Source organism: Gobius niger, assembly GCF_951799975.1.
Source record: "Gobius niger genome assembly, chromosome: 10".
NCBI lineage: Eukaryota > Metazoa > Chordata > Actinopteri > Gobiiformes > Gobiidae > Gobius > Gobius niger.
In genome coordinates, this window is record NC_136861.1 from 26,291,103 (window position 1) to 26,305,087 (window position 13,985).

At 44.0% G+C, this 13,985-nt stretch overlaps 1 protein-coding gene across 4 annotated transcripts in view; it reads right to left on the reverse strand.

Moving 5' to 3' along the window:
- hdac5 (histone deacetylase 5) overlaps positions 1–13,985 on the reverse strand; it is a 41,717-nt gene that overhangs the window by 15,760 nt on the left and 11,972 nt on the right. Inside the window, exons 1-8 of one of the 4 annotated variants that reach the window (XM_079564167.1) lie at positions 9,753–10,763; positions 3,312–3,395; positions 2,439–2,683; positions 2,121–2,256; positions 1,922–2,027; positions 1,283–1,416; positions 573–704; positions 269–378 (exon numbers count right to left, since the gene is read on the reverse strand). In XM_079564167.1, the coding sequence (XP_079420293.1) occupies positions 269–378; positions 573–704; positions 1,283–1,416; positions 1,922–2,027; positions 2,121–2,256; positions 2,439–2,683; positions 3,312–3,395; positions 9,753–9,897 (1,092 nt within the window). In that variant the 5' untranslated portion in view covers positions 9,898–10,763. Of the gene's footprint in view, positions 1–268; positions 379–572; positions 705–1,282; positions 1,417–1,921; positions 2,257–2,438; positions 2,684–3,311; positions 3,396–9,752; positions 10,765–13,985 lie in introns of those variants that run through there. The other 3 variants (XM_079564166.1, XM_079564168.1, XM_079564165.1) reach the window with 3 other exon arrangements.

Consider the following 13,985-nt stretch of genomic DNA (forward strand, 5'->3'; position numbering starts at 1 on the left):
ATTAGCTGTTAGCATTAGCCAAACATTGCAAATAATGGATGATGGAGACAACTTTCTTGGCTGTTGTTAACCCATCAACCTCATTAATGTGACATCAAAGTGTGATTGCAAACCATTACAGAACCTCCTTTTTAAGACCGTTAATGATGATGATGGCGAAACCAACATGCCATTGACTACTCCAGTGTTTGCATTTGTAGCATTATGCCACATTGGCCAAGGCCGCCTATGATTTCTAAGCATGGTATAACTGAGTAATAGTGTGTACCTCCGTTTGAATGTTTGGGACAGATCCTGTGTTGCCGTTGGCGATGGCCGAGTTGGAGCTGTTGGGACTACTGGGACCAGAACCAGGAGCGCTGTTACACAGAGACGACACTGGAAGAGACACAGAAAATCTAACATTACTGAGGCAAACCTTATGAACAGAGATTTTCAGCTTAATAGGGTTAATGTGTCTCAAATATTTAGTTCATATGCTCCAAAGATATTACGAAATCGGGTGCTGAAAGATTCAGAAGCGAGTGTGGCACTGAAGTCTCAATGGTGCAGTGAAAAAGTATAAGATTTACCTGATATTTCAATAGCTCTCTTCTTGAATGTGCTGATGACTGTCCCATCTTTCCTGCGCAGCAGAGGGGAGCTGCGACGCTCTGCAACTTTCTGCTTCAACCGCGAGCGCACTTTGAGGTTTGGCTCGGAAACTAAATAACAAAAACACATACAAAAAACACTGAATTAATTGTCATTGGTGTCACTTGGGTAATCCTATTAGGACTTCTTTGTTGGCCAAGTTTTCCAAAGTAGTCTAAGGGCGGCCGTGTTTTTTTCTGCCAGCTTAAAGGCGGATACGACGTCTAACTATTTAATCCCACATTAGCTTTTGGGCGCCAGTGCATGTTGGCACTTTGTTTACAGGATGAGCTGCTATAGTGGGCGTCTCTAAAGTAACATTGATTCACAGAGACAAAAATGATAGGCTTTTGTCTATTAAAAGGTTTGAAGAAGGATTTGACGTAGTTTAAAATGAGCATTGGAGTTTATCAGGCCAGGCTACACAATCCTTGCAGCGATACAGTGGTGACTAGTTTGGCTTGTGTCAGAGTTTGTTGTAATTTCGAGAAAAGCAGTCCAAACCTAGCAATATACAAATATTCAAAACTCTCGATTTTAGGTTGGACCGGCCAATTAAAACACTCCAACTATCCACATGCTCCAACTAGCATATCTAATTCATCAACCCACTCTTCCACAGCTCTTTCAGACAGTCAGCTGCATGTACCTGTCTTGCGAAGCGGGAAGTCGTCTTTGCCCTCGTAGTTGCCCAACAGTGGGGGTAGTTTGTAGGATGGGGGAGTTCCTGGGGTGTTGCTCAGTGGAGGTGAGCTCTGTTCCAAGGACGGGTGCTGGCCTCCCCTGTGGACACAAGGTAAAACATCAAAATGACATACTTTTAAATCCCCCCGCAGAAAATATCTCAAACAAGCAGGCTAAGCTAGTTGCTACAGCAACAGCAAAATCACAGGTCTCCAGAGTTTAGCCCCTGCATCCTAAAGCCATTTCCTTCATTTCCTAGAATGCATTTGGTGTTATTTCCTGCTTCGATGAATGTGGATGGTGTCTGTGCGACTCTATTTTACAGCTGTCCTGTCCTGAATTGCGGCTGTACGTGGGTGAAAAACACATGCTGTAAAGGAGCTGTGAAGGTCTAACAGTGAATAGTGCCATTGTGTTTGATGTTTGAGATCAGTGACACACTTCCACTCTTTGTTTATATCAGACGCTAAAATAAGCCCGCTCCAGAGTCCTCATACATGCACCACATAACTCAGTTCTGTGAGTAAGTTCTTGTGACATTAGACACAAGTCCCTCTTCTGATGTTCTAAATAAAAAGTAGTCTCCTTTATTCTTTATCCTCACCAGCATTTAGGGGAGAAGGAATGGTTGAGTCCACCAGGGCCAGGTTCTTTCTTATTGAGAAGGAACTCCTGCAGCTTCAGCTTCACCTCTGTACTGGCAATAGCACCTAGAAGACCAGAGGAGAGACGTGTCGGCTGGGGTGGACGCTGTTTTAAAGGCCTGTATGAGGCAGGAGGAGGTGCGGTCCTACTCTCTTTGCCTTTCTCCTTGTTCCTGAGCAGAAGCAGCTGCTGCTCCAGCCTTTGCTTCTCCTGCTCCTCATGCCTCTGCTGCTCCAGCTTCCTCTTCTGCTCCAGCTCCTGCTGCCGCTTGGCGGCAAGCAGCTCCTGCTGTTGCTGAGGCACACAACACATCTATATTATTAGAAGGAAGTAAACATGGCACAGTCAATACAAAATACTGTCACTGAATAATTCAGTGTTAGTTTATGGTAACTCAAACCCAAAGATGGAGTTTGAGACATGACATGAGAAACGTACTTGCTTTAAAGTGTAGTCTAAAGTCTGTAATGCTGTACCTTGAGGTGCTCCTGTAGCTGCACTTCATGTTGTCTGGTCAGAACCTCGTGTTTCTTCTGAAACTCAGCGAACAATAGTTGTTTCTGGAGCTCCTGCTGTTGTTTGAGAAGGACGAGTTCCTGCTGGAGCTGCTGTTCTCTTAGGGATGTGTCCACCGCCGCGGGGCCCCCAGAGATAGAGCTCACCCTGGGTTCCGTGCGCAGATCCACTGGGCCCCCACCATGCCCCTCTCCCTGACAGCCACCTGTAACACAGACACAGACAACATGTTTTATTAAATGCACCTGTTTCAGGAACTAAGCTACTGCCCTCATTTCTCCTCATTCCCTACATTTTCATACCTCTCAGACGCCTTTCACCACATAAAGGAGAAAGCTGTTGAATCCACGCTACATAGTTTTTCTGACCTACTGATCATCTCTACTCTCATTTAACTCTTGAGCATGTTGGTTTTGACACTACACTAGGGCATATAGTAGATGGTTTACTGAAGGGCAAAAGTTAAAGTTGGAGCTGTGCAAAGACCACTGTTATTGCTGTCCTCACAGATAATTATGAACAATTACACACCAAACTATTCTCTATGACCACAAAAAAAACCTCCCTCCAGCCCCCAATGACTCACTCTTTTATTCCTTTTGTTTTGCTGCTGTAAAAGCGTGTGGAAGGAAATGACATGTAATGATAGCTTTTTGTAAACAGCCCAAAATGTCGGGAACATTGCAAAATGAGAAACGCTGCTCTTGACTGAAGTGCGCTCCGAAATCCTTCCTGAATGTAGATGTGGCATTTAATCAAACAGTAACAAGTGCATGTCAAATTAACATGTGACATTATGTCGTGAGGTCTTTAGTAGCTGTGGGGGGACTCACCCGTGTCTCCAGCCGCTCCCCTCTGCTCACCGGCAGCACCCACCAGACTCTGCATGCCCGATGGGAGACCGCTCTTCACCTCCACTGCAACACACACGGGCACAGAGGCGTGAGTGACGGTGACATCACACTTCATTCATATGAGCCGCCGTGGTGCGAGGGCTCAAGTACACTGCGTCCTCGCGCCTAAATATAGCCGGCGGCCCGACATTGGCATAGTGAACATTTGGAGACACTGTTGTGGTGCCCTCGCCTGATTTAAAACACACACTCTAATTTAAGACACAGTTAAAGGGCTGTCACTGCAAACGTGCAACATAGGCGAACGGCTTTACCTTTTACAAGTCAAAATAGAACTCATGCAAAATGTCGTTATGTGTTTTGCAGCGAAGGCGATTTGAGAGCTGAAAAGTACAGAGAAGCACCACGTCGTGACATCGGCAGAGGTTTATAGATTTTATACCACGTTAAAATGTTGCTCTCTCATCAACAAAAAATCCGGTGCAGGGTATTGACCAACTCGCGCATCTTTGAGTAATCTTTGCATCAGCCCAAATAGCTCCTCCTTTTTCCAAACAGCTCCTTCTGAGTTCATTTTTTCTGTATATGGAAACAGCCGCTCGGCACAGGGGAGCATGAGGATGGGGGTGGGAGAGGCTTAGGGTCAATCGTGTGAAAACCCTCGAGTGAAACTTCTTGATATTTAGTTTCAGCTGTCTTAGATCAATACGGAATTTCAGCAATATTGCAATGCTCGTCTAAAACACCACTGAGATGATGAACAATGCAGGACGTGGGCCATCCCATAAACGGGGAATACAAGTGTTGCTGTTGTGAGCCGCTTTGCCCAGTGACAAACACACAACGCGCCTCTCTCTGATGCGGATTTGTGGCTCCACTTGAGCTAATGAGCACAAGAGATTAATATTGATCACCCACTCAGGGCCCGAGAGGTGTTAGCGGACATGGTCAATAAACGATATGGAGCAAATACCCCAACACTGTTCAACCTTATTCCACAGAGAATTCTGCAGATACAGACTCAGGTGATGATAATCATATAGGTAACAGGGATCAACGGATTTCTTTCAGGCCGATTGCAGTGAAAATGTCCAAAGGGTTTGAATTTTATTTGTAGCTTAAAGTGGAGAGAAAGAATTTTAAAAGTAAACGATCAAGCTCCCTCTCCATCCCCTCCTTATTGGACCAGGCCGGTTCACAGGAAAGCTCTTCTCATTGGTCAAAGTCACAGCACCGGGGATTCTGAGTCTGATTCTAGCTGCCGAGATCAGCATAAAAACATAATTGCAGGCCCAGGGGCCAATTATACACAACGTATTCAATTAAACTTACAAACTATCACTTTAAATTCTAAATGTAAGCCCAAAACAAGGTCTATGTGACCAAATTATTGCAATTAGTTGATGCAATATTCATATGAAAAGAACTAAGGATTATTTAGATAATCGATTAATCTACCGATTATTTTTATGATTAATGTGTTTGTGTGTGTTTACTAGAAAACGATTAATCACTAAATCGTTTAATAATCGCTTAGTTGTTTCAGCCCTAAAAAGAAGTGACAATACCACACAAAATCACTGAGGCCTTCAAACTGGCTGACACATTTATTTGCTAAATAAAAACAATTGGCAACTTTAAAATGTGCAAAAGTTCAGTTTTAGTCATAATTTTACTAATTTCTGCTAATTTAAGCCTCGTCCTCATTTAGTTTTTTTGTTTTAGAAACTTGGATGATGCATTTAACGGTGTTTGCTGTGCTGTGCACTAATATCATAATTATCGCAATATTCAAGACAGTTCTGGGAAATTCTAGAAAAATTACAGCTGGCATTTCTCTGACGTTGGGATAAAACTATAATAATAATAACAATACAGAAAAATATGAGCATTTTCCATCTGTATGACACAATCCATCAAAAATGGTTTCCTGCTTGTGCATGTCTTATATTTGTGAGAGTAGTTTAATAAAAGATGGCTTGGAATTTAATTTGCAGGGCACAATAAAAATGGAATCTTATTGAAAATTGACAATTAGTTAGATTTACTAATCAAGCTACAACCAGTCTTTGAGGTGCAGTGATATGGCTAAAGAAACTGTGCCGATCTGACCAAGGAAAAGTCAGAATGAAAGAATGCTGTGTGAAGTCCTGTTGATAGAAACAAACAAAAGACACAACCAGAATTACTGCAATTGTCACAACTCAGGGGCTGTATTATATTGAACTACTGCATTGAAAAGGATAGATTTCATTCCATCCTGGACCTTTTCCCAGTTTTCATGCCAAAACTACTCAGCAAGGCCCGTTTAGGAAGTTCTCGATCAGCTTAGCCGCCCCAATCAGCTTACCGTGACCGCTCAATAATTTAGTCTGCTCTATAGTAAGTGAACCCCGGCTGCTGTGACGTCATAGGCACTCATTTCTGTCAGTGCAAGGAGGCGATGGGTTAGGAGCCGCTTGGGGATTAACTCTCAAAGTCAAAGGCCAAGGACTGGGTAAACTGGCCCACAATCTGGCAGCCCAAGCCCTTTTCACCCCCTGGCCTTTAACCTCACTAGACGCCCTGTGACCTCTCTGAGAAGCCAGACAAGAAAGGTATGTGATGTTTGGAGTCAGACAGCTCCTTTGGGCCCACGTGGGTTTAAAGCCACTCAAGTGCAAGCGGCCAAAGTAAGCTAATTAGCGCAAATCATGTTGTCATGTGAGGAGAAGATATTTCCGATTTCTAATTGTCTTAAATTTGTAGCCCCAGACCTGATCTTTCACCCTGTGACATGGTTAATGTACAACTGATTTCATTTGCTTGTTTGTGCTTAAGACCTAGTTTTAGACATGTAGGTGAGCATTAAATAATTGTATTCTGTGCAGTTGATCTGCCTTTAAAATAATAATTCTTAAGTTATTTTGCCTTTTGTGCAGTTAATAATTAGCCATGTAAAATAAGGTCAAACATACTGTATTTGAATGGATTTCGAGTGCAGTTTTAGCGCAAACTACTGAAGCTGCAAACAATGGGTTAGGATGAGGTGGCAAACCTAGGAGATGTTATACCACAAAACGGAATAAATAAAGAACTAAAATGTGAAAAGAGATGAAAAACAAAACAGAAATGGGTGTAGCAACAATATTAATCCGCCACTCCAAAACGTGCTGCAAATATTCTATCTCCATGTTCATAGCTTCTGCGTTCATGACTTCATGTGTCCAATGAAAGGCCGATTTAGCTCCGCAGCCACACAGCGAGACACACCAGTTTTAGTTTGCTCTTTTATGACGGTTTATAGCTGCGGCCCGGGCTTGAAAAAGTTGGTCCGGAGCCTTAAAAAAGTGCCCCGCGCTGAGAATAAACAGGGCAAGTGTGTGCAGCGGGCGCTCGTGTCCAAATTACCTAAACAAATATTGTGGCGTTTCACTGTGACGCACGTGTGCTCCGCTCTACTACAACACACACACTGTCCGGGCCTGAGCGAGGGTGTGTGTGCGCTTTTGGCAAGCGCGCAGCATTCCTCAACAGCCAGCGTCTGACGTCAAAGCAGAGACATTTATAGTCTGGTAAACACACACACAGTTAGTTACAAGCGGGGCTAATGTTCAAGGCGGCCGTATAATGAGACTCCCTAACGAACTCTCTTCAGTCTGGAGCGAGGCATCCGAGGAAAGGAAGAAAGATGCATTGTGTTCAGACGGTTTCAGTTGATCCACTTGGTTGAGCGGAATGATTGAAAAAAAAAAACATCTATCGCAGCAGCAAAGCTGCCAATCTACAGGACTCAATGAAAGCTACACAGCTTCTCTGTCGGTACATAGAACAAACTTTTCACTATCACTGGAGAACAGTATCTTACAAAGGTGTGGAAAGCAAACGCTGCTATGACATCATCCCTCTGTCTCAATGTCACTTGTTTGTAATGCACTATTCCTGTGGTCAGATGCTATTTTTTTCACAAAGATGACCACTGGAACGCACCGGCACGGACACAAACCGCCGCCTGGGAATTTCCAACATTTGTGTGCGTGTTGGGAATGCTGCATATGTCGGCTCTGATTAAGCCTTGAAGACGATGTGCGCAAGTCTTTAAGTTGTTAAACTTCTTAGAACAAACATAATGAGATCAGAATTTGACCATGTTAAAAGCTGCTAAAAATATCCGGCGTTATTTACCCGATAAGTGAAATAAAAGTTGGAGAATAACAGACCAGAAGAACTTGCCGATGGAAAGCGAGGCGGCGCGGCACAGAAGAAAAGAGAGAGGCTGGTAAAAATAGTATAATGGCCAAGTGTACAGTACAAATTAGAAGCTAAGAGAAGAACAAGACGAGGGCCATTTGTGAGGTTGCCGTGGAGACAGCTGGTATAGCGTGTGTGTATTATGGGCTGGCAGACTGCAGGTCATCTATAGTGGCTGCGCCGCGTTCTGCTGCAGCCATAAGCACCAAGTTCTTCACAACATCTAGGCCAATATATTGTTCAGTAAGACATTTACAACAGTGGTTTGTCCCGAACACTGTGGGCTTTAGTAAACACAGTAGCGTGAGCAGTTTGCGAGAAAACTGTGACGCTTTGTATACGGAAGCTCACATTTGTATATGGAAGCTCACTTTTGAATATGGCAGCTCACAAGCGACAGTGTGCCCCCATACAACATGCACACCTGGATCGATATGGATGTGCACAGTTCATTAAAACTGGCGTGTGCTGTCGAGCTTTCAGACATGACATAGTTCAATACCTGTGACTGGCACTGGTCAAATAGCCGCAAATAAATCCCACGGAAATGACGCATGTTCGTAATGGCATGTCTGTTCAGCTCATGCTTTCCCCACCAGGTTATTTCACTAAGTGCCTAAGTGCTGTTTGCAAAGTTCAAAAATGCGCAAAACACCTGTGCCACATAATTAGTGTACCATGACAGCATCTGTGGGTTCCAGGGTATATTTTTAACTGCACTGTCCCATTCAGTGTAGTACACCTGAGCTGAGGCACTGCAGGTTCAGCATAAAGCTCCATCAGACTGCTGCTATAAAAGAGTGGAACAGAGTCAAGATGATTTCATGACTTATTAAGATTTCATCTATTTCGTGTTGAAAACAGTGAGCTAGTGAAATAAAGTCAAATAAGTAATGAAACTATTGCATTACATTTTGTGTGGAAAAGTCTTTAACTTGACTGACTGTATGGGTTTTCTTTTAGGATTTTTGGCTTGTAGGTTTTTCATTTGACGCGAGAGCTCAGAGTGAAAGGGAGTAAAGTGTAAGAAGAGACATTTAGCAAAGTGAGTCAGGACTCGAACCTACAACACTGATGTTGAGACAGTGGTCTACGAGCCTGGCACGGGACTAGCCGCAGCGCCTGCATGGGCTTGTCTAAGGCCATAACAGATGGCAATGTTTACATTCAGATCAGCTGATGATCGATGAGCTCTGCCAATTTTAGGGGTCAATATGTTGGGTTGATTTGAACAGAATTAGTGTGGGTTAGTGGGTTTTGGTCGGCAAATACATTGACAATTCTAGCAGTGAATAAACGGTTCATTACAATAATCAAATAAAGTGTCATGTTTGTTCACTTGAGCAAAATATGTAAAGAATCATTTGTGATGCTGAAAAGATTTGGACTACGCACTCAGTTTAAAATACATTAATATCTTAGCTTCAAGTTCTACCACGTCTTTTGCACATTTAGCTTTACTAAACAGCATTGGGACTTCAATATAAAAAGTTTGTGCCGCTAATTGTAAAACAGGAAAGTGTGAGCTTCCAAACATGACTTGACAGACAGACTGACCTCAAGCCTTAGGGCTGGTGCACTCCACTGACCTGCTTCTGCCAGGGAGCCAATGGTGTAAATGCAGCTCGACACAAGATTACAGGGAATTTACTTCCGTCTGAACAAGGAAAGTTCGAAACCTTTGCACACCAATAACTGAGATTCTGCACGCTTTTCCCTATACAGTAATGCATGTTTTCTAAATAGAGACAGACAGCATTGACATAACATCTTTACTGTATCTTGTCTAAGATTCAGTGCGTGGAAAGTTTGCAGGTGCAGATCAATCACAAGATCCACACACAACACAACACTGATACAGAATATCTCCATACTTTATAATACGTTCTTGTCACTTTGATTAAACAATGATGTCAAACAAACTGCTGTATCATTTCCTATACACAGTCCCGCACACGTAGTACCGATCCAGTCTGATGCTTATGCTGCTGCTGTGTAAGCCCTTAGCCCACTAAATCAAATTCAACTTTGTAGGACACATCTCTAAGGACCAAGCACAAAACTGTCTTTAGTATGAGCCTGCAGTACAACATGACCAAATGCCGGGGTCCCGCTGAAGAGCTGCTGCTTGAGCTGTGTTTCCCAGTCAGTGCTCCCCTCCCTCCCTCTGCTCTCCCGGAGATGACTCACCGGTCGTGGGCACGGCAGCGCCGGAGCCCCTGTCGAGCTCCAGCGGTTGGTGGGTGTCCGCTCCGGACGTCGAAAAGCATGACTCTGTCTCATAGATGGTCTGCAACATGGTGCACAGTCCTGACACGGGGGGATGCAACAGCATGCCAGGACCAGAGGCAGCTCTGTCCCTAAACACCAGTCAGTGTGGCGGCCCAGATGTCAACATGGCTCTCTCGAGAGACACTGCAGAATGTCACTGACTGTCTGACATTGAAAAATGCTCGGAGCGCCTTACTTTCCCAAAATATCAGAGCAAACTTCACATACAGGTCTGCCAAAGCTTTGTGAAGCTGCTTTGCTTTCAGAAGTGTGCTTTCCCAGCTTTTGTTATGAAGGCCAATCTAGCAACAGTTCAGAAAAAAATGTACTTCTGGCGTAGTCCTAGTTCTCTGAAAAATTAAAAATTAAAAATCCAGGATACTTCGGCAAAAGCCTCCAGTCTTCTCAAGCAGTAGCAATTAGGGTAATAATCAAAAATGGTGGATAAAAGTAGACAGAAGACAGATTTCAGACGCTGACTGATGCTTGAAGGTTGTAACAGCAGCATCAGTTCTCCAGCTACTTCAGCAGCTCCTTCCCAGACCACAGCAAGTGTAGAAAATGCAGCTGCTTCCACGTCTAAAACGCAAACAGAAGGTGAATTCCCCTGCACAGCGCATCAAAGCCTCCTCATGCCGTTCTCCTCCTGTCTGACTAGAACCGGCCGAGAAGACGAGGAGGAAGGGAGGCGAGGACGCAAATAGCTCTGGGAGAGCGCTCCCCGAGGTTCCATGCTTCCAAAATTAGAACCAAGCGCTGAGAGAATGACAGAAGTGAGAGAGAAGTAGGAATAGAGCAGAAAAGGGGATAGTTTGAAGCAAAAACAAACCAATCTGAAAGAAAAAAAAAAGCAAAGAATAGTGGGAAAGAAGTAGAAAAAGGAGAGAGCTGCCGTCACAGCTGCCCGTCAGACTGCTAATATTGAGTGTCTGCGAGTGTGAATGAACAACAGCGGAGAGAAAGAAGCCAGAGCTAGAGGGGGAGAGAGAGAGGGAGGGATAGTGGATCAGTGAGTGAAGAGGAAGTAGAAAGACAAGGGGAGTCCTTATACAAGCTTTGATCCTCGCTTCACGGCGCAGCTTTTACTGCTATAGAGGAAAAAGACATTTACTAAAACTGCAAGAGATTGTGGTGGTGGCGGTGTTGGTGGTGGAGGAGGGTGGGGAGGGGGGTCATGCAGCTGAAAATAGCCCGGTGGGGAGGAGGCGGAGCCGCTGGATAAAAATAGCACGGAGTAGAGCAAGTAAGCCTCCAGCCAGTGTTGTCGGTGGGGGGTTGTCGTGTCGCCGCGGCTCCTTCACCTGTCGATCCAAAGTAAGATTAGCATCCTCGTCTTAAGGGGTGATTGGGGTGGTTCCAAATACGAGGCCTGTGTCCATCCTCTTCTTATGTGCCCACAGCCCGTTGCTGAGACGAGGGAAGAGGGGGTGTGTGTATTATTTAACCCAGGTGGTTATGGCGACCTGCGCTGTTACCTTGACCCCGTCGCTGCCGAGCCCCAGCAGACGGGGGGCGGCGGCAGCTTATAGCGGCAGATGCTTGAATTAATGAGGCCTGTCACTGGTTACATAACGATCGGAGAATGATTGAAATGGATAGAAAAGAGAGGTGGGAAATATTTAATCTCCAAGATAGTACAGTTGTCTGGGAGAAGCCAATAAAAGCTGTAAAAAAAAACTGCTGGCAGAAAAGAAAGCGCAGGGCATTTCAGAGCTTTCAAAAAACCTTGATTGATCAACGAGGACGTGAAGAAAGAAGTGAAGGGAGGAATCACATTGTGTTTTTGACAATGTGACAAAGTGTGCAACCGTATGTGCATCTCTTAGTCACATAGATCAAACTAGTTGAGCTTGAACGCATGTAACATAACAATAAATGCTGCATTATGGAGAGAGGAGAACAAATCCAAATAGCACAGCCAAATATTGTAGCCCGGCGCCTAAAATAAGCCTGAAGTAAGTGTGCATTAATATTTAAGCCGATCTAAAATAGTGGTGTTGTACTTTATCTGGTGGTACTGCCGCCGGGGGACGACCGCGGAAAACCACGGAAAAGGCCTATTTTAGAAGCAGAAGACGAGGCAGCACTCACTTCAGTGTCAGCGCGCATATTATTAATTGAAAGTGCTGGCTGCTATTTATAGGCTTTGTTTGTTCCATTCAGTCCTGAGCAGAAAAAGGACGTGCAACGAAGAGGTGCTTTTAAAGAAGTGAAGAACACTTTCCGACACCACGGAGCTCAATGTCAAGCAGTATACAAGGCTTCAATAAGAAAATGTCGCTCATATATCGAGCTCGTTTTATAGAAAATGATAGTAATTTACCAGAAGGAGATGTATCGCGAAGTGAGAAATGCAATATCAAATGTGGTGAGATGTCGAAAGAATATAGCATCAATACGACAACTACGAGGAGTGTGACAAATCAGTATATATCGTGATATTTTGCGGGACAATACCGTTTTTTCCGATATTGATGCTTTTCATGACATCATGCATATTAATGATGGACCTTATGCATATTAATGAGGTAGCAGTGCTCTACTGCGTTCAGTCAATAGAGGCCATTAATGATCAAGAATTGAGTCAGGACAGTAGAGGGCAGCACTACAATTTTAAGCACAAAGAGAGTCACACAAATATAGTACTCTTTTTATAATTATAAATAGGATTAATTTGTGATTGGTTTATTACTTTTGAAAGAGGACTTGATTTCTTCTGTATTTAAATGTAAACTGACAGATCAATGTGTAAGTCAAGGGGTACAATCCACATGAAAACAAATGTAAATGTAGTATGTTTCTTTAAAAATGGTGATGTATCGCTGAGTATTTTTGTGCAACATATTGATTATCACATTATCGGCATATCGTAAGGTTATCGTTATCGTGAGCCATGAATCGTGCGGGACCCAGACGTCCCCACCCCAACAAATGCAGATGTTTTTATATCTACTTAGCGACTACAGCCAGCACAGTAAATTTGCCTGAACTTTCTGACACAAGCCCAATTTCCCTCGCTTTCTGCTTCCCTATCAGTCCCTGGTTGATTCATCCCACCGCCTCTTCATCACCTCCTCCTCCTCCTCGGCTCTGTGTAAACATCTCAGTGTCCTCCAGCAGCCTCAGGGATGTCTCGCTGTGACTCACAACAGCACAACAGGCATCAAGACAAGTGCGGCGCGCTCATCCTGACAGCGCGTCAAACTCACAATCCCGTTCGCTCTTATTTGCTGTGATCATTCATTCATGATCCGCCGTCCAGTCTCTCCCGCGTCAAAGAGGACAGAGGGGAAGGTGAGAGCGGCCGGGCGCCTCGCGGGCCATACTAAACACATCTGGTGAAGGTGAGCACTGCGGCAGCCGGGCCGATGACTCATGTTTGCGTTTCTATTTGAGGCGCATCAACCCCAGGAGCCGCCGCGCTGCTGCGTCTGTACTCTGCCGGTCCGTGCCTTCTGTGCTATATTTGACTCCATGACCAATAACTTTCAGCTGTATTTGACATGAGCGGCTGCTTAAAAAATGAAAAAAAATATATGCATACCCGGTATATGCAATGTCTATTCTTTTGTTCATCTAGTAAGTAGAGTAAGACTATTGTATTTTGAGCTTAAGATATGAAGGTTATCATGCAACAAGACATTCAGGCAAAATATTCCAGTTTAAAGTGAGTGAGATTTGTCAAAATTGGGGCTTTCTAGAAAACAATTTAAATATTTGCAAACAAGTGTAATTTTAAAGTCCTGCCAAGCCAGATGAAACACTTTTCCAATTCTTTCCTGAAGTCTAGGATGCAATCTGCTGCCACGTCAACGGGCGAACTACGAAACTCCCCAAATCACAGGTAAGAGAAGAGTACAGTTGGCTGTGAGTGAGTGATACAGGATTTTAGAAAATCTCTAGCTGGACACTACCTTTGAAACAGAATGCAGCAGTGGCCTGCTATTAGTTTAGTCATACATAATAGGCTTTGGACTAAATGGCAGTCACCTTTTGTTTTGAACAATCAAGTGTTATATTCTCATCACTGACTCACAGCTCTGACATTTTTACTCCACTGCAATGACAAAGGAAATTTAGCAATCTGCTCTATGATCTGACGATGATTACATCTCAACACCAAGAGCAGTCTTTTAACATCTTACACATCTT